General features: G+C 44.2%; 2 protein-coding genes across 4 annotated transcripts in view; one reads left to right on the top strand and one right to left on the bottom strand.

Moving 5' to 3' along the window:
• PACRG (parkin coregulated) overlaps positions 1-18,449 on the top strand; it is a 568,744-nt gene that overhangs the window by 516,620 nt on the left and 33,675 nt on the right. The gene's annotated exons all lie outside the window — the stretch shown is intronic.
• LOC125102351 (Y-box-binding protein 1-like) lies at positions 1,168-2,570 on the bottom strand. The gene has a single exon (XM_047733477.1). The coding sequence runs from the start codon at positions 2,553-2,555 to the stop codon at positions 1,584-1,586; it is 972 nt and encodes a 323-aa protein (XP_047589433.1). The 5' UTR covers positions 2,556-2,570; the 3' UTR covers positions 1,168-1,583.

Genomic DNA, 18,449 nt, shown 5'->3' on the forward strand with positions numbered 1-18,449 from the left:
GTCAAGATGTCCAACGCAAATGCTTCCTCTTGCATCTCTAATTTGCTCTCTACAAAAATAGTTATTCCTCTTGTCTTTTTATAAAAGAAAATTCATTTACATAGCTTTGGAATTTGCTATGAGAAGACCCAGACCATCCAGTTTTCTGCACTTCCTTTTGTCGTCAGATGTGCCCAGAAGCAGCAGTTTCTTTCTGCAAACTCACAGTGCCCTATGGCCCCCTGTCTAGCCCTCCTTGATGTAGGTTTTCAATCCATTCCTACAGTGGCCTGATAGATATACAAATTTTGTGTAATCGTGTAAATTGTGGTGATTATTGTCAAAGAAAAGAAGTTCCTACCATGCTGAGATAAAACTTACTATGGAATGTTTTTCACTACTAGTTCTTGGCATTTGGTACTTTTGTGTGTGTTAATTAAAAAGTCATTTGGAGACTATTATATACATAGCTATCTGGCATTACAATGTCATTATTATATGGCATTATATTTTTTGAAAGAAATCAAGGTCAAATTTTAAATTGATTTGGGTATTTTAAATTTATATCCCATTCATAAATGTGTATGATATTAATGTAAAGAACAGTGATAACCTTAAAGAACAGTGTTTGATGATTCTATTTGGTGATGGATGAATATTGTGGTGTCTGAACTTTTTTTTTTTTAAAGATTTTTTTTATCCATTTACCTGACAAAGAGAGAGATCACAAGTAGGCAGAGAGGCAGGCAGAGAGAGAAGGGGAAGCAGGCTCCCCACTGAGCAGAGAGCCCGATGCGGAGCTCGATCCCAGAACACCAGGATCATGACCTGAGCCAAAGGCAGAGGCTTAACCCACTGAGCCACCCAGGCACCCCGTGGTGTCTGAATTCTTACGTCTTTGTACACAAAACTCCTGATGACTTCCCCAAAGAGCTTGACTTTAAGATGTGGAAACTGAAGAAGGAATTGGTTCTTCCAATTTATAGCGAGCAATTACACATCAAAAAAGATTAGAAACTAATGGTTGAGTCAAATGAACAAAGAAATGAACATGCAGTTTTTAGATTATGTTTTTCATAGTAGGATGTGACATAGTGTTCTGGATACATAGACAAGTGTTGGATTTTTCCAGTAAAAAAAAAAATTTAAATAGAGTTTAATAAACAGATTCATTTTGCATTTTTTTTAATTATTTAAGACCTTTATTAACGGGTGCTTGCCGTTTGTTGACTTTTTTGAAAAAATCAAGTTGTAAACTTTTATTACAAATTAAAAATGAGGTTCTTAAAAATCTCAACTTGACCAGATATGAAACAATTTAAAAACCTTTAAAGGTGTATTGAGAAAAACCAGGCTTTTTTTTTTTTTTCTTAAAAAAACACGTTTGTCATTACCAAAAAGAGACGTCTTTAGGTAAAAATAATAAAAACCCCATGCTGCATAGATAATGCAGACAGTTCTATTTATCTGGTCAATGGGCAAAAAGCAAGCACTTAAGGTCTTCAGCTCCAATCTTTTGTTCATTTCTTATTGCTGGAATTTCATCTTCATTTCTTCGTGTTGGATGACTAAACCGGATGATGGTAGAGATGGTAAGCCGGCATTTACTCAGCCCCGCCCTGCTCAGCCTCGGGAGCGGACGAATTCTCAGCTGGTGGATCGGCTGCTTTTGTCTCTTTGCCATCTTGTGGTTTAGGGTTTTCTGGGCGTCCGCGTCGGTAATTGAAGTTGCGGCGGTACCGACGTTGAGGTGGCTGCTGACCCTGGGTCTCCTCTCCTTGATTTTCCTTATCTTCCTCGTTGCCATCCTCTCTAGGTTGTCTTTGGCGAGGAGGACCCCTGCGGAATCGTGGTCTATAACCCCGATACATATTCTGTCTCACTGGTCTACCTTGTTCTCCTGCACCCTGCTTGTCAGCACCTTCCATCACTTCTCCCTGCGCAGGAGGGTTGGAACACTGTGGTCGACGCCCATAGGGTCTCCGCATGTAGTAAGGTGGGAACCGTCGCCTGCGGTAGGGCCGGCGCTGTTGGGCCTGGCCTTCGGGAGCACTTTCCGATCCCTCGTTCTTTTCCCCGCTCTCACTATTCTGGTAATTTTGCTGGTAATTGCGTGGAGGACCCCTGCGACGTGGATAGCGTCTATAATGGTTACGGTCTGCTGCATATTTACTGCCTTGCACTGGAACTCCGCCAGGGCCTGTCACATTTGCTGCCTCCGCACCCTTTTCTCCTTCAACAACATCAAACTCCACAGTCTCTCCATCTCCTACACTGCGAAGGGACTTCCTGGGGTTATTCTTCTTTATGGCAGTCTGGTGTACAAATACATCTTCCTTGGTGTCATTCCTGTTGATGAAACCATATCCGTTTCTTACACTGAACCATTTTACTGTTCCCAAAACCTTCGTTGCGATGACCTTCTTGTCCCCGCCGGCAGGCGCCGCCGATGTGGGGCCGCCCGGGCCGCCGCTCCCTGCGCCGCTGCCCGTGGTGCCGGGCTTGGTGTCGGCAGCGCTGAGGGCGGGGGCGGCGGGGGCGGCGGGCGGCTGCTGGGTCTCGGCCTCGCTGCTCATGGTTGCGGTGATGGTGACTGGGGCCGGCTGCGGCAGCTACGGCTCCTCCGGGGTGTGATGGTAACTAGGCCGGCGGCGGCGGTGGGGCTGTTTTGCATTTTTTTTTTTTTTTTAAATGCTTGCTAGCCAAAAGAATTATAGACTTGGAAAACTCCGAGTGACCTTAGGGATTCTCCTGTCCTTCTCCCTCTGCTAGACACCAACCATTTTTTAAGGAGATGACAGCTGGCCCATGGCCACTGCAGGAGCTGCCTTCTAGACTGCAGTAGTTCCCACCTCATTAGTCTGTCTTCACCGCCCTGCGTGCCCACAAAGCTCTTAGGCAGGCGTTCATATGATGAAGGGTGGTCTGGCAGAGCGCCTGAACTAGCAACTGGGAGATGTGAGTGGTTATGGGAAACGGCACGTGAAGTTTCTAAGTATATTTAACAGATAAATCTCATTTTAGATACTTTAAAACTTGGAACAGAACAGTACTGTAACCCAGATGACATCATCTAATTGGTCTTCCTGTCTCCTGATGGCATTTAGGTTCCAGATGTGGAGGGCCACCTGTCTCCCTAAGGACACCTCCCTGATGATGCGTCCACAGGAATATCCATACTCTTCCCTCTACCTCGAAATTTGTCCTCTCTCTCAGCGCTCCCTATTGAAGCTAACGCTGTTGCCGCCTACCCATCTGTATAAGCCAGAAACACAGACATACCCCTCACGCCCGCCATCAGATTTAACATCAAGTTCTATTTTTTTTGTATTTTCTGAAGTATGTCATCATTTCTCTATCACACTAGAACAAACTATTATGATCACCTTGTACCTGAACAGCGCAATAACCATTATCTTCCCTCAAACAGTGTGTAAGCAGTAGCCAAAATATAAAATTAATTGTCCCTTGTCTGCTTACAACCATCCTTAACAGCTAATTTTACCCTTAGAATAAAGGTAAATGACTAGCCTTTCTGTGACCCATCTTACCCGATGTCACCTGACTCTAGCATCACCTGAATCCCACTTACTTCTCCAGCTTCACCTCAGATACCCCTCCCTCCTTCCATGTCCCCTCGATTCATCTCAGTTTCTGAACAAGTCAACACTCTTCCGCTTTAGGGCCTTTTCTCAAGCTATGCTCTTTGTCTGTCATCCTCTATGCCCCCTTTCCCTCCCTGTTCCTCCATCAGGCTTTCCCTGAAGCATCCAGCTCAAGGAACTCCCTTGCCCCTCTATACCTGATCAGGCTTCTAGGTCTTATGGTCCCATAGCACGATAGAAGTACATGTTTGTTCCATGTCCCTCTTTCCTGCTAGACTGAAGCTCCATGAGGTCAGGGACTGGGTCTTCTGTCAACCGCCATATCCTCAGTTCCTAGCACGACCCTGACATCAGACTGAGAGAGAGGCTATCTTTGATTGAATCTTGCTGCCTGTCATGGCAGGAAAAGCCAAAGTCGCCATGGAGATAGCTTCCTGTGACGCCATTAGGAAGCTGCTCAGTCCACGGAGCTAAAGCAGAAGCGAAGTCTGAGGGAAGGAATGCAGCAACCATGGAAGGAAAAAGGACACCCACTTCTGCACAGGCGGAGAGCAGACCATGCCTGTCAGAAAAAGGAGCGGAGCTGTCACAGCAGGGGCTGTGATCAATTTCCGAGACGCATGGGCCAAGCCGTAATTATGAAGCATATACTACGCTGCTATAAATTTGTCATGGCTAGATGACAGCACCCAGCAGAGAGCGTCGCCCACAGTGGGGGCTCCATAAGCACTGTGGGTTTGAATTCAATACCAAGGACGAAATGAGCCCAGCGATTTACCCTGGCTTCCAGGAGGAGGGAAGGGCTCGGCACTCCGTCACGCCATGACACTCATGGTTAGTTGTATCGATTTCACTCCTGAATTGGAGAAAAGGGCCGTATTATATGGTTCTGTCATGTAAATCACTTTTAAAAATTATTCTTCCATCTATAAAATTATGCATATTTTGGAACATGATCTATCTCTATGGAAGTGGAAGGGTGAATGGAATATTTCATCAGAATAACTATTTACTGACAATTCGTACTCTTTTATAGTCCATGTCTTTTGGAATGGATGGGAGTTCATTATTCACTGGTTTGTAAAATCTTCCAGACTGAATGATGAACTCACATCTGTTACAATTGGTATGGATGATAAAACTGGTGTGACTTGCCCATAAATATTTATTGTCAGGAAATATCAACCCGTATTGCTGTTTTGGGGAAAATAATGCATATTTTATTATTGATACATAAAGCAGGACATTTGTGTTTAGTACACATAATAACATAGCAGTAAAATAATATTTTGTGGAATATCACAGAGGTAGAAACAAAGACGAAATTTTGGGTTCTAAAGCCAGTTTTATGAAAACATTTTTAAAAGGCCATACTACTAAAATGAGCCCCTTTTAAAGTATTAAAAACTTTCACTTAGTCAAGAATTGGCCATTGAGTTTCAGCATCAGGATGCAGTTATAATTTCTGTTGTCAAAAATAGATGGTTTGCAAAGACCGTTCCTGTGACTAACTGGTATATTCATGATAAATTCAACAACCCTAGGTTCCTAACATGAGCCTTGACCATGAACCATAACACATGTTCCTTACTGAATTCCATATTTTCTCTCCACCCCCCACCCCCCGCCAAATAAAGCTCTTTTGGGGAAAAAATTTTCCACAATGAGTAACTCTAACAATGTGTAAATATGTACATGTGTCGGTGTGTGTGTCTTCCTATGTGTGTATGTGTGTGTGTACATGTATACTTGTTGCTTAAAGACCATCTGATCCGATATTTTTCCTAAAGAGCAGATAAAACATAATAGTTCATGTCTGACTTTGAAAAGTCTCTATGTTTATTGGTTGGTGGCACCATCAGATGAACGTGATTTTTTTGGGTGACAGAATGCTACAAAATCCAGAGCCCTAAGGAAGGGAACTGTGGGCACACACGGAGTTCACGTTCATTTTTGGTATTCCTTGTAGGTTAAAAAAGCACGCTCTGGCTTTTCGTTTCGCAAAGTTGAGTCAACATTTTAAAGGCCTGATCTATCCTTCTGGGGCTTACACAAGGGGAAGGGGACCCCTCCCCCAGCAAACGGAGCCAAAGGTCCTTCTCCCACCCTCTCCCCTCAGCAGGGTGGTGCCAGCAATTCCATCCTCCACCTCTCCTCGCTGCACGCTGGTCCCAGGGACCTCAGGCCTGTCCCGTCCCTGTAAGGCAGTGCCAAGGTTAGCCCCAAACTCTGACAGGGCCCCTCAGGGTTTGGAGTTCCCACTGAGCCAGCTCTGGCAAGTCCTTCAAAGTTCTACATTTCTTAAGTTTTTCTCTTAAATTCTGACTTTCTCTTATACAGTCGCCTGCAATGAGCACCCCAAGCCACAGCAGTGCGCACACACGCTCTTTGACACTCAAGCATTGAGGCCAAGAACCACCAGCGTCTTCTGCTGGGTATCTAGTTGTTTCTCACGTGTCGGATTAGCCCAAATACCACTTTCCTTTCCGGCTGTGTTTGGGGTGGAAGCCTCACACAGTGGGCATGGTTTGGAGGTTTTGGAAGATTTTTCAAAACATAGCACAGGAGAACTCTGTGTCTTTCGCTTGGTTGTTTTCTTAGAAATTAAGGAAATGATTTTTGAGAGACTAGGCCTCCGGATTCTCCTCCTTTTTCCTTTACTCCACAGAACTTAGATAGGATCCAAATCACATTTATTCTGTATCATCTTTCTACAGTTTGCTTTTCCAAAGAAGGTGTCCAGCGTTCTGCTTGTGACAATGGCCTGTTGTCACACCTCACTGAGACCCTGTGGTTCTTCCGTAATTGCTATCTCATCGCTGGTCGTGGAAGTCCCAGGTGCCGGCAGTGTGGGAAGCGAGCTGGCATCTGATCGACCATCAGAATGATGCTGAGCCTTCAGTCGCAGGAGTTACACACTCGACCGTGGTGGAGAAACACCTTTCTCCCCACGTGCTCCGTGTGCACAGTGTGTGTAGCAGGGACCCCGAGCCAGAGCGCTGGAGAGACAACAGTCCGTGAACTGAGCTCAGGGGTGGCTCCGAGCCTGGGTGGCTCCGAGCCTGGACGGCTCTGGGATGCTGGTGTCATGCCCTCCAGGGTCTCAGCCTCCGTTTCTCTACCTGTCAGGTGACAATTAGACCCATCGCGTGGGACCTTGGAGAGAATCAGACTCAGCGTCGGTCAAGTGCACACCACAAAGGAAACATTGCATAACTAAGGGCTATTACTAACATTATCCAACATTTGAAACTTAAAGTGACTGTAAAAGAATTTGGCCATTATCCTCATATCTCTGAGCGAGAACTAAAAACAAAACAAAAAAAAGGCCTAAAAGTTCCTCGTTGCCAGATTTACAATGTTGAATCATCTTACTTTACCTGGAATTTGAGCATAACATTGGTTCTTGTTTATCTGAGAGACATAATGCACAGAGAACTTTTTAATCACAAAATAACTACTCATCTAATAACCACCAAACATTTGTGAATGACTTTTCTCAGTTACCTCCCCAAAATGCAGAGAACATAAAGTAGTTTTATCTAATACCTAAAGATACCAACGACGATGACAGCGCGGTGATGTGTGTGTCGTGAGAATCATCGAGTGCTTTCTAGAGAGAAGTACAAGCGAATTTAGGACTGGATGTTCTTTTCAGTGACTTCCTCCGCGGCTTCTCAAAATCAGTGCAATTAGCCGTGAGCTGCCACAGCGACGATCAGAAGGCCGTGACCAGTGAGGCTGGGACCAAGTGATAAAAGCAGTCCTCCGTCAGGGAGGACAGGCCCGAGGTCAGCCGTGGGCCACCGCAGTGTTAGACCGGGACGTACAGACAGGAGGCTGGGAACCGCGCTCACGCGTTCTGATGCGGAATGGCCCGCACGGACACTCAGCACCCGCGGCCGATGCTGGGGTCCGCCACCGCCCAGTCCCTGTGCCACTGTTGTCCTTGCCTGTCCTTCAGTCTTGTTTGTTTTGACTGACTGACTTTCCTGATTTCGGCATTAGATGCATGAGAGTCAAGTCTGTTAAATAGGTCTTTTTTCTTTATGGGATTCTTTTTCCTAAGTATTTCAAAGCGTCTGCTGAATGACGTCACAGATTGTAAGTATCCTCATATTTCTTGTATTAGTCTGGTGTCAATGTTTCTGTTGTAAATACCCTCCGTTTTCCCACTGACTTCCTCAATAGTTCTTTTTATATGTTTTTAAGTTTTTAAATATGGAAGACTATACTTGAAATAGAATTCAAGGAAAACTAAGAAAGCCTTCTAAGTGCTCCAGTTCCCGGGTCCAGGTGCCGGCAACCGTCGCAGTAATAGGTCAGTCCAGTAAACACCCGTTGCGCCATGCCTGCCACTGACGCTGGCCCACCTACCCCTGTGCTCGTCCCGGGGGGCGTTACTGTGATCCCCTTCTGCTGGAAGAAACGCAGACAGTTCAGTTCCTGAAGCTGGTAGGTGGGGTGGACCCAGGACCGTGCAGGCAGCCAAGGCTCCCAGCCTTTGCCATGCTGCCTCTCAGCTTTCCTTGAGCGACACGTCTCCCACAAATCATTGCTAATCCTCCCTCTTTGCCAAAGCTGAATTCTCTTACTTCACTTGCACACAGAACCACCCCTGGGGACGGTCTTAGTGGGGGCATGTCATACCCATAACCTATTTTATAGGAGAGAAGTTTCCAAGGGACCCCAAATGGACAGCAGCACCCAAATCTCCAACTACTGCTGCCCCTTCTTTGGTTCCTGAAGATGCGTGGACAAGCCCAGACTGAGCCAGTAGCCAGGAGCTCCTGTGCAGAGGGGCGAAGCCCTGGCTGCCTCCCGCTGCCTCCCTTCCTGCCTTGTGCCAGCTGCACACCTCACACCGTGTCTCTAACACTCCTTTGCCCAAACTCTGAGTGGGGACGTCGGTAACAACGCCTGCCTCACAGTCTGTTGCAAAGTTGAGATGAATTAATACATTTCAGCAGACTGCAGCACCTGGCAATCAATAAGCACAGAACAGACATCAGCATTGCCATTATAATGATGTCATGGTTCAAGGGGGAGTGCTCTGCAGGGGCCCATTCACACGAGGTGGTTGACAAAGGATGCTGCCTTAAACAAAGTCAGATGTGCATGAGCTTAGCGTGAAATCCAAAGTCAGGGTGAGAGTGAGACAAAAGTTTCTTCAACACCTACCACATCGAGGGAGACAGCATGGGAAGGGCGTCTGGGTGGCTCCGTCAGCTAAGCATCTGCCTTTGGCTCAGTCCTGATCCCAGGGTGCTGGGATCGAGTCCTGCATTGGGCTCCCTGCTCAGTGGGGAGCCTGCGTCTCCCTCTCCCTCTGCGTGCCACTCTGCCTACTTTTGATCTCTCTCTCTCTCTCTCTCTCTCAAAAATAAATAAATAAAATATTTTTTTAAAAGAGAGAAAGACATTCAAAGATAGCTCCTGTCTTCAAGGAGCTTAACTCTTGTAATTGAGATATTTTCACATTTCCTGTAAAATGGGGTACTTGGTGATAAGTGTTCTAAGAAAAGCATACACTCTCTGTGAATGATTAAAAGGAAAATAGCTTGTGATTTTTGTGATCAGGAAAGTCTTTATGATATGATGAGCTTTTTATAGATTTTAATAAGCAGAGATGGGGAAGGAAATCAGAATGAAGGAATAGCACAAAGGAAAAATGAGAAGGTGGGGAGCCTCTTACTCTTGGTTGGAGATAACAGTTGTCATTTGACTGGGGCCCAATGCACCTGCGGGAGATGATTGGAAAGTAAGCGTTGGCCTCAGGCCCATTAAAAAGGGCTTAATTCCAGGCCAAGGAAGCTGAAATGTATTCTGCAGGTAATGATAAATTTCCAAAGATTCTCGCCAGTGGAGAAATGCAAAACAAATGGAGTTAATGAAGGTTTAACTAGGGGTTGAAAAGGATGAATTTGAGGGGATAGAGAGACAGAAGGCAGGACACAATGGTGAAGTTGTTCCAATAGTAAGACAAATTTAGTGTCGCTCTGTAAGGGACTAAGTGTGAGGCCAGCTCTGACCACTGAAGGGATGTGGAGTGTAGGATAGGCCTGAGTCACTCTTCCTACACTTTCACAAGCAACAAGTCCAAATTCTTTTGGTAACATAGTCCAGTGTCTAACATTTTTCATGGAACAAAATTTTCACAAAAATAAAGCATAATATATTCAGAACAAAGGAGGAAATGTTATAGGAAACTGTCATTCGGCCAATGTTTGTTTTAAATAGTGCAAATTCAAAGATGCTTTCACTCCCTAACTGGCTGTATTAATATTCTTCAATCACATTGAGTAATCTAAACCAGATTAATTCAAAATTCCGGTTCTTCCAGCTCTCTAAAAAGATCTTTCTCCATGCCTTTGAGTGTACTATTATAGAAGATGGGTGTTACCTTCCATCCAGGGCTCAGTGAAATAAGTGTGCAATCTCACATTCTTGCAAGGAGTTTTTCAAGCATACGGCCAGATACAGATTGATCCTGAATGTAAAAATCAAACACATTGCTAATATTTATTAGATACCTTCCCAGCGTATCAATGAATTATTCAAGTTACTAGAAAAGATTTTCCATTACTGCCCTTTATTGTAAATATGAAAGGTTAACACCAAGTAAAGTTTCTAGAGAAATCCTATGAGCCATGTTGTTCTTTGGAGATTTTAATGACATTTGGGTCATGAGCAACAGTCAATAACAAACTACGGATTTCAGCCCTAACGATCAAATGCAAGGGCCTCGATTTCTTGTCTGTGGCTCACACGCACACGTGTAAGCACTCAGCAGGGCAAGTGAGCGTGGGGGCCCCAGTTACCTCTGCGGTTTGGAATATCTGCAGCCCAAAGCCAGCCCTTGTCTCCATGCTGGGAACCAAACAGCGTTCACAAAGGGCAACAGTCAAAGTACAACAATGGAGTGAAGCCTTACGTGCTCATGTCTGGGGTGATCCAAGGCAATGGCCTGACCAAGACAATGTAACCTTCTCCACAGAGAGCTGTGTAGTTGAGAGTCTATATCAGGAATTAAGGGAATCGAATTTGTTGGGAATTTCAGTTATTATCAGCATATGCGGTCCATGAGATCAGAAAGATTTGCAATAAAATGTTTACCTTCCATGTAAAGAATTGGGGGAACTAAGAAGCTGATATAACAATCAGACAAAATTATGTAATGAAGTCCAGTGAATATTAGAGAAATTTAGCACAAATACTCAAAGAATTACAGGTACATGCATTAACGTATGTCAGGTCCAGGCATATAAAGAACCCAGGCTCGCCATGTTGTGAGACTTTTAATGAAAGTTTTCATCATTTTTGAAAATTAAATGAGTATCTAGAAAATCATGTTTTTTGACATCAGTGAGGATTATAAAAGAGATCATGGAAAAGAAAATAACAGCACTAACCACACTTTGATACATTCTCATAGTCTAGTGATAGCCTCTAAAACTGCTCTGTTTTAATTCCAGCCTCGATTTTATTTTTGCCAAGATACCACCTAGCCTGAATAGCAATTACAGAATATGACCCAATTATTTCTTCAAGAAAAAAGAAGAACTTTTTTTTTTTTTGGTTAGGAAACTAGATATTTTAATGAAAATGTTCTAAAAGATGCAATTGTAGTAAAATAGATGAGGAAAATCGTACTTCCTTGTATTAAAATATTTTTCATAAAACATTAAAAATATATTAATAAGAATTTAATCTCATATAAACAAGTTAATCTGCTATAATATTGCTTTATGTATGTTTATATGAAATTGCATGGGAGTAAAACAAATTATGTCATCATAATATGGTTTTGTATCCCCTACCGAAATACTTGTATAGAACAGTTTTAAAAAGCATATTATAGAGAGAAAAAAAATCTTAGACTTAGTGAAGATGGTATCTTTAAACAAGTTATTTTCTTGAAGAAGCAAGGAAAATTGCTAAAAACAAAACATATTTAAAATTAGTCAATAAAGTTCAATTGTCAATGTTGGTCTCAGTTCTTCTCCATGTTAAGTGGCAGGTCAAGGAAAAGAGAACCATTGGGCAACCAAACCATTTGGGAAGGAAAGAAATATTTGAGGGATCAGATATAAACTTATTTTTTATTTTACAGTAAATTTTCTGAAAACCATATCTGTAGCTATATTTAGTTTTTATTAATCATGGTGACTCAAAATTACAATTTCTACAGTATTAATTTCACAGAGTAATTCCAAAACAATTGTAAGGACTTAAAGGAAATCAAAATTTTGTGTAGTTTTTTTTTTGTTTGTTTGTTTTTACCTTCTGGCTTTTTAGAACCTAATGTTTGGGGTCCTAGGTATGTAGTTTTTAATAGGATTAATCAGTGGTTTCCTGGCAGACGCAGGCCCAGAGCAGTGGCTGGATCCATGGGCTAAGATGTGAAGGCCTGCGATGTATCTCATGCGTTTTATTTTACCTGGTCTTTCAGGTAGGACAATAATTAGACCCGCCAGTAGCTTTTCCATATGAGAAAAACAACTTTAACCGCTTCACACTGATCTCTGCAAACAGCTTGCTTTTTCTTAATTTATAACATTGTATCTTAGAACAGGCTGTACATAAGAGGAAGTGAAAAAAGTCATACATCCTGAAATGTCTCTCCAAATAATAATATTTACCTTATCTCATTGAGTAGCATGTCAACTATCAGTCTGACCTTGCAGTAGCTCAGTGCCAGTCAGAAATTCAAAACCCTTTGTTTGTTCTTACCTTAGTATCTGCTCTCAGTGTAATATGCAACTTTCTTTCTGCTACAAAGCTTTGTTGCATTAATTAAGTTGAAATAAGAATATGGAAAGATTTTTTGTTCCCTCGTTATTCACTGAAGAGGGAGGGCAGGTTCATCACCAGATCTCAAAACACAGTTGACACAACTGTGCTTATTGATGCTAAAAGAGATATTAGTGCGCTCACTGAAATGCGTCTCCCGCCAGAGGTCAGGGTTAAGGTTATTGGCATGGCTGATGAGGACACTCATGTTGCACCTGTCTGCACTGTTTCTCGCCTGAAGATAAATAGCAGACTTCAGTTTCCAAAATAAGAGTGTTGTTCTGTATGGCCTCGTTTGTACAAATCCGGCTTGAAGGGCCCCCCAAAGCTTTGACTGAAGCCCATGGTAAATGAGGGCCAGACCGAAGCGCTCCAGGCGGTGCCAGTGACTAGCCCCGTTAGTAACTGAGCTTGGTCCTTCCAAGGATGACCTAGGAAGCAAACTGACGGGTGGGCGGCTGAGTGGGTGGATGGAAAATCATAAGGGAAGGTTGTAAAGAAAGCTTTTTAGAAACAGAATCACTGTAAATGCTCCTCCTTCTGGAGGTGATAATCAATTTCTCTAAGTAACTTAATGATTATGCGATTCCCTCTAAAAATCCACAGATTTCCTCCGCAATCCCTCCGATTCGTTCGGTTCCCAGGGTACTACTGCCTCTGGGCATCTTTAGAAGTCACTGCAAGTTCTTCAGGCCATCCTGTTGCCCCCCGAAACGGCGTCTATTAAATCAGTCCAAAAGAAATGCCAGAATGTCTTGTGCCCTAGGAAATGTAACTGGAGAGATCTTGCCACTCCTTGGCTTCCCAGGATATTATGAGACTTTGTTTCTCTTATAAAAACTACCCAGTAGATAAACAGGCTAAAGAACAAATCATTCTCATAGGAAGGGAAAGAAAAAAAAAAAAATGAAACCCGCATAGCAAAAAAAAAAAAGTTAAAGAAAAAATGTTAGCCCTCCTAAGTAGTGGGAAGAAGGTTAAATTAACTAAAGTAACCTTGAGTGAGGTTTGGCAGGCAGAGTCAGGAAACAGGATTTTCATGCTAGCACCCAGGGCTGTGGGGAACAGGTAAACTCAGATGTTGCCCATAACATTATACATTGGAATAACCTTCCTGATAATCAGTATATATACACCAACAACTGCAAAAAAGAACTGTGAACTGTGTTCACAGTCTGTGAAGCAGTAACCCGACTTCTGAGGGTTAGTTGCAGGAAACAACAGAACTAAGAAAGAGACAGTGCACACCAAGACGTGTATTTATTGCATCGTTCTCGAACATTGTGACAGTCAGAAAGTAGACAGTGTCCCTAACTAGAGGAGGATGGCTACATAATTCACACTCCCGCACCCCGTAGCCGATAAATAGTCATTAAAAGTTACAGTTCTGTGTAATGTGTATCGATGTTGACAGGAACGAACGCGATAACTTGGTGGAACTGTGCACAATGGTGACAATGTCTTCCAACCTCAAGGCCTTTCTCTGCGTCCGCGCTTTGGCACAGGCCGTCCTTCCCGGGCTGCTTGTTACAAGCCTGTTTCTTCCCAGCATTCGGGTCTCAAGTTCAATGTCACTTTCTCAGGAAATCTTCCTGGTCATCTGCCCCGGGCCAGTCCTATCCCTCTCTGTCATGTCCCCTATTTCCATTGCTCGCTCGAACTTCTCACGCTGGGAAATGCTCTCGGTCCATCATGGGGTTTGGGGCAAACGTTCTGCCTCTTCCCCTGGGATGCGAGCTCACGTGTTACTAATCTTGTTCTCCACTCACCTTCAGCTACTACGACACTGCAGGGTGTGTCTTCTTGAAGTCACAGAACTTGGAAGCCCGCCTCTGAGTTTAAATTAGAACCTGGCGCCTGACGTCCACTGTGGGCTCACCGCCTCGCTCCTCTTGGCCTCCCAGGCGGCAGCCAATTTGCAGACGGGGCTCCGAGCGCGTGAAGTAGAGTGTGAGCGACCAGCAGCTGCTCTCACCCACCTCAGGGGCTCTGGCTGCTCCCACAGGCACCCCCCCCCCACACACACACAGCCCGCAGACATGGCAGGGGTAGCCAGCCTTACCAGTCCCCCTTCCCTCAGTGGAGGCCAGCCTATGCGGAAGGAGGGCAGGTGATGAATTTGGTGTCTTCCACTTCTTTTTTTTTTTTTTTTTTTAAAGATTTTGTTTATTTATTTGACAGACAGAGATCACAAGTAGGCAGAGAGGCAGGCAGAGAGAGAGAGAGAGGAAGGGAAGCAGGCTCCCCGCTGAGCAGAGAGCCCGATGCGGGACTCGATCCCCAAACCCTGGGATCATGACCTGAGCCGAAGGCAGCGGCTTAACCCACTGAGCCACCCAGGCGCCCCGGTGTCTTCCACTTCTTGGCCTACCTTAGAACCCCTTCACTCCTGAAATCCCCACCACTAAAGCTGCTTCTTTGAGCCAAATATCTCTATAAAAATGTAAAGAACCAAGATACAAGGACCCACCATCACCTGGCAGATGTTTTAAGACCAAGAACATAGGTCTTGTCTAGAGAAGCCTATAGAGGGGCAGTGTTCCTTAATGGGCAGTATTTCCAAGATTTTCATTTCCATTAAATGGACTGATTTACTTAGAGGCCTTGGGTGGTGAAGGATAGAATAACAGAGATAACAGAGCCCTGGTAGGAGGACCCTGGTGTGAAGGAGGTTAAGAAATCAGTTGAGTCCTGGGTCCCCGGTCTCTCCCTCCACCTCCTAAAAGTTTGTCATCTGTGCTTTTTTGCCAAGGACATTTGCCCCGTTTGCCGAGAAGCTCTGAGTCTACTGCACTAAGGTCAAATTTGGGAGCCCGGCCAGGGATAAGAGCCATGAGGTCCACCACCATCCCAAGGGACCCAGGGCCATTGAGGAGTCTACAAGAGGAAAGAGAGCTTTTTTGGCCAAAATAGTACCCGCTGTGGTGATGGTAGTAGATGGGGTGACTTTAGCTAGAATAAGAAACAGGAGAGCAGTGGTTCTAAAGCCCCGTGTCGGTCAGCAGGCTCCTGTGGAGATGAGCTATGAGCCCCAACACTGGTCCATCTCTTCCCTTGGTCTCACTGTCTCTTTGCCGGCATAACTTTCTCCGTGTGGTCAGCAATAGGCAAGGACACCTTCTCGTTCCACCCCCTAAGATCACCTCCCCCCCAAAAGCTACGTGCTGGATATAAAATGGCAATTTTAACACATTGTTATTAGTACATATTAAGTGCCAGTTAGTACCTCAAAACACAAAATAAGGAAATCCAAATATATATTATTTTGCAAATATTAAGTCCCATGGTAATGCTACATAATTACGACCTAATTGTGGCTCCCGGCAGAAGCATCAGGTTTGCATTCAAAAGCAAAACCCGCTTTGTCCTGTTGATTTCTGGCGCAGTCAGCCAGCGATCTAGGAAACTGGCTAATCATGAACTGTGCCCCTGAAATCCGGCAAATCAGGAATTCACTGACGGGAAACAGAAATAAACGGGGCCACCAGTGCTCAGAGAGTCAAGCCTGACACCTTTGCAATAACCCGTCTTTCCCCCACTCCCTAAGGGCCCAGCATATCTAACCATCCCCAAAGGGGAACGGGGCTTAGGAAACTCTGGGGGATAAGCTTACGCCAAAAATGGCTTAAAAAATCCCACAACCGAGTGTCTGGATAGAGACTCAAGCAGGGTCTGAGGAACCAGTCTAGACTAGAGACAAACAACTCCTGAGTAGGACCATCGGAACCCAGGGCTCCATGTGCACGGCGAGTCTGGAGGACAGTGAACTTGTGCTTCTGTGTGACTTGAAGATAACGCCACTCAGGTCCGCGCCTTCTCTGAAGCCGTAGAGTGAACCTGTTTTATAAACGATAAAGCAAAAAGCTTCCTCCAAGCTGTTCCATGGGCTGTCCCTCCCGTCCTACCGCAGAGGAGAGTTAAATTATGGCCAGTCCACTGGCCAAATTATGACCGACGTCCCCATGGCTGTGGCAGTAACAATTGTAGAAACCTACCAGCGGCCTGTTGAAGTCATAAGGACGCAACGCAGAGCCTCTCATTTTCTCCACGCTCCGGCCCTCACAGGCGCGTGTTACAGCGGCTTCGATCGGAGATTGAGCCCCAGGTCGAAGGTCCCACGGAGCCGGGATCAGCCAGCCTGGGCGTGTTTCATCGTCCGCCGGCCCCAACCCCTTGGGGTTACCGTTTGTTTTGTCTAGACTCACCTCCTCTTAAAATCCTGATTCGGAGGAAAGCAATTGTGGGCCCTAAGCTGAGGCATCTTCCAACGATAAAAACGTAACTCAGGCAAATACACATTCCTGGTTCGAAAGTACCAGAAGTCAGCGTATTTGGCCGACCGGCGTTTCCAGCAAGCTTCGGTTTCACTTCTTATACAAATGCGACGCTGCCGCCAGGCCAGACTAAATGGCCACATCTTCATCCCCCCACCCCACACACAATTTAGATATATTTTTTTAAACTACTTTGATTGGACTTGAGCAAAACCTTAAACATTTGTAAGAATTTTGTTAGGCAAGCGCCAGTATTTTCAGATGACGTTCTGCGCCAGCACGCTTGGGGGCACAGTGGGTGTCTCTTGCCGCATTTCACTCACCAGTGCAGAGGCTGATAAAAGTTGATAGTCAGAGCTTCGGAAGATATTGCAAGGTTACTTTAAACCGAGACACCCGTAAAAGGCTTGACGGTTTTCACGCTGTCGCTTGCCTCAGCCGCTCAGTCTGCTCAGCCCCGGAGACTGCTCCGATCTGTTCATTTAATATATTATTTTTGCATTAGTCGAGCTCATTTGATGAGAAACGTTCCCACTCTGTAGAATTTCCAGCTAATGGCTTGGAAATCTACTTGAATTTTGCGCCGATAATTCATTTCAGAATTTCCAAGGAGGAGATAGTTAAGGCAAGCCGAGATAAACCCAAGATGAGCAGGAAAACATCTGATCGAGGTGTGTTTTCTCTGCAAGCTTCATTAGTGAGTTGATCTCCTTAAATATTTTCTGCAGTAGGACAAAAAATACATCAAGGCCATGGAGGCCTTTTACTTTGTCCTCCCTGCCCACTGTGCAGGCGGCTCCTTAAAACGTTCTAACCAAACTTTGTCATGCTGCCGACATCCAGCGTGGTCCTGCACAGGCTTCAGGTCCGAACTCATTACGTAGATGAAAGTTCCAACGAAGATAATCTGGGGAATATATCTCCCCATAGTTTACTGCGTCTGCGGGTAACATTTGGTAGAGATTTGAAATTTCTCTTTTCATTTTTGTGCCTCAATTTAAAAAAAAATTAGAGCTGAAAGTGGGTTGTATCATTAATGTTTCCTGCTAATGGAAAACCATAATAACAGCTGTCATTTTGGCTCACTTTAAAAAATTTTTAGTATCAGTCTAAAAGTAGTAAAATTATTTCCAATAGGTTTGCCTCACTCCTGAAAGCAGCAATCAATATTTCTTTTCCAATTAAAATCATGTATTTGGTAATCTCTGGGGCTGGTTAGAAATTACTGTGTGGACATATAAGAAATTATATTAAACAAAATTTAGACATTAAATGAAAACACTATAAAAAGTTGGCATTTTCTTCATCTTGGAACAAATGTTGCTAATAAAGTGAATGGAATAATCTGATTTTTCATTTTGGAAAAAAAAGTTTTATCTTCTCAAATTTGAGGGGGACCCAGGTAAACCCCACTTTAGACCCAGGAAGACTTTGGGAAACAGATGAAGCTACCTAACTACAGACACCCTCCATGCACCTAAACACATTTGCTCAGACTTGTCCAAATTCACATAAATGCTATTTTCATGGATAGGAACTCACAAGCATGTACATAGTGGACAAGAATAAACATTAGGCAAATTGTTGGCACTCCATTTGGCATATAGTTTATTTAGAACAGAATTTGCTTATGTTGAATCTGGCTTGGGTCAACCCACAAAGTAGTAATTCATTCATACCTTCTTCCCTTTACAAATGTTCAGGTTGCATTTGATGCCCATGAACAAGGTTTACATTGTAAGTAGTACGATCCTATCCTTCAAGAGGTGGTAAAATGTAGGAAGACTAAGTAAGCATC

The sequence above is a fragment of the Lutra lutra genome, chromosome 6, assembly GCF_902655055.1.
Source record: "Lutra lutra chromosome 6, mLutLut1.2, whole genome shotgun sequence".
In the NCBI taxonomy this organism is placed as follows: domain Eukaryota; kingdom Metazoa; phylum Chordata; class Mammalia; order Carnivora; family Mustelidae; genus Lutra; species Lutra lutra.

Bases quoted from the DNA above. Each gene is read 5' to 3' on its own strand.
- LOC125102351 (XM_047733477.1), bottom strand. From the start codon at position 2,555: ATGAGCAGCGAGGCCGAGACCCAGCAGCCGCCCGCCGCCCCCGCCGCC.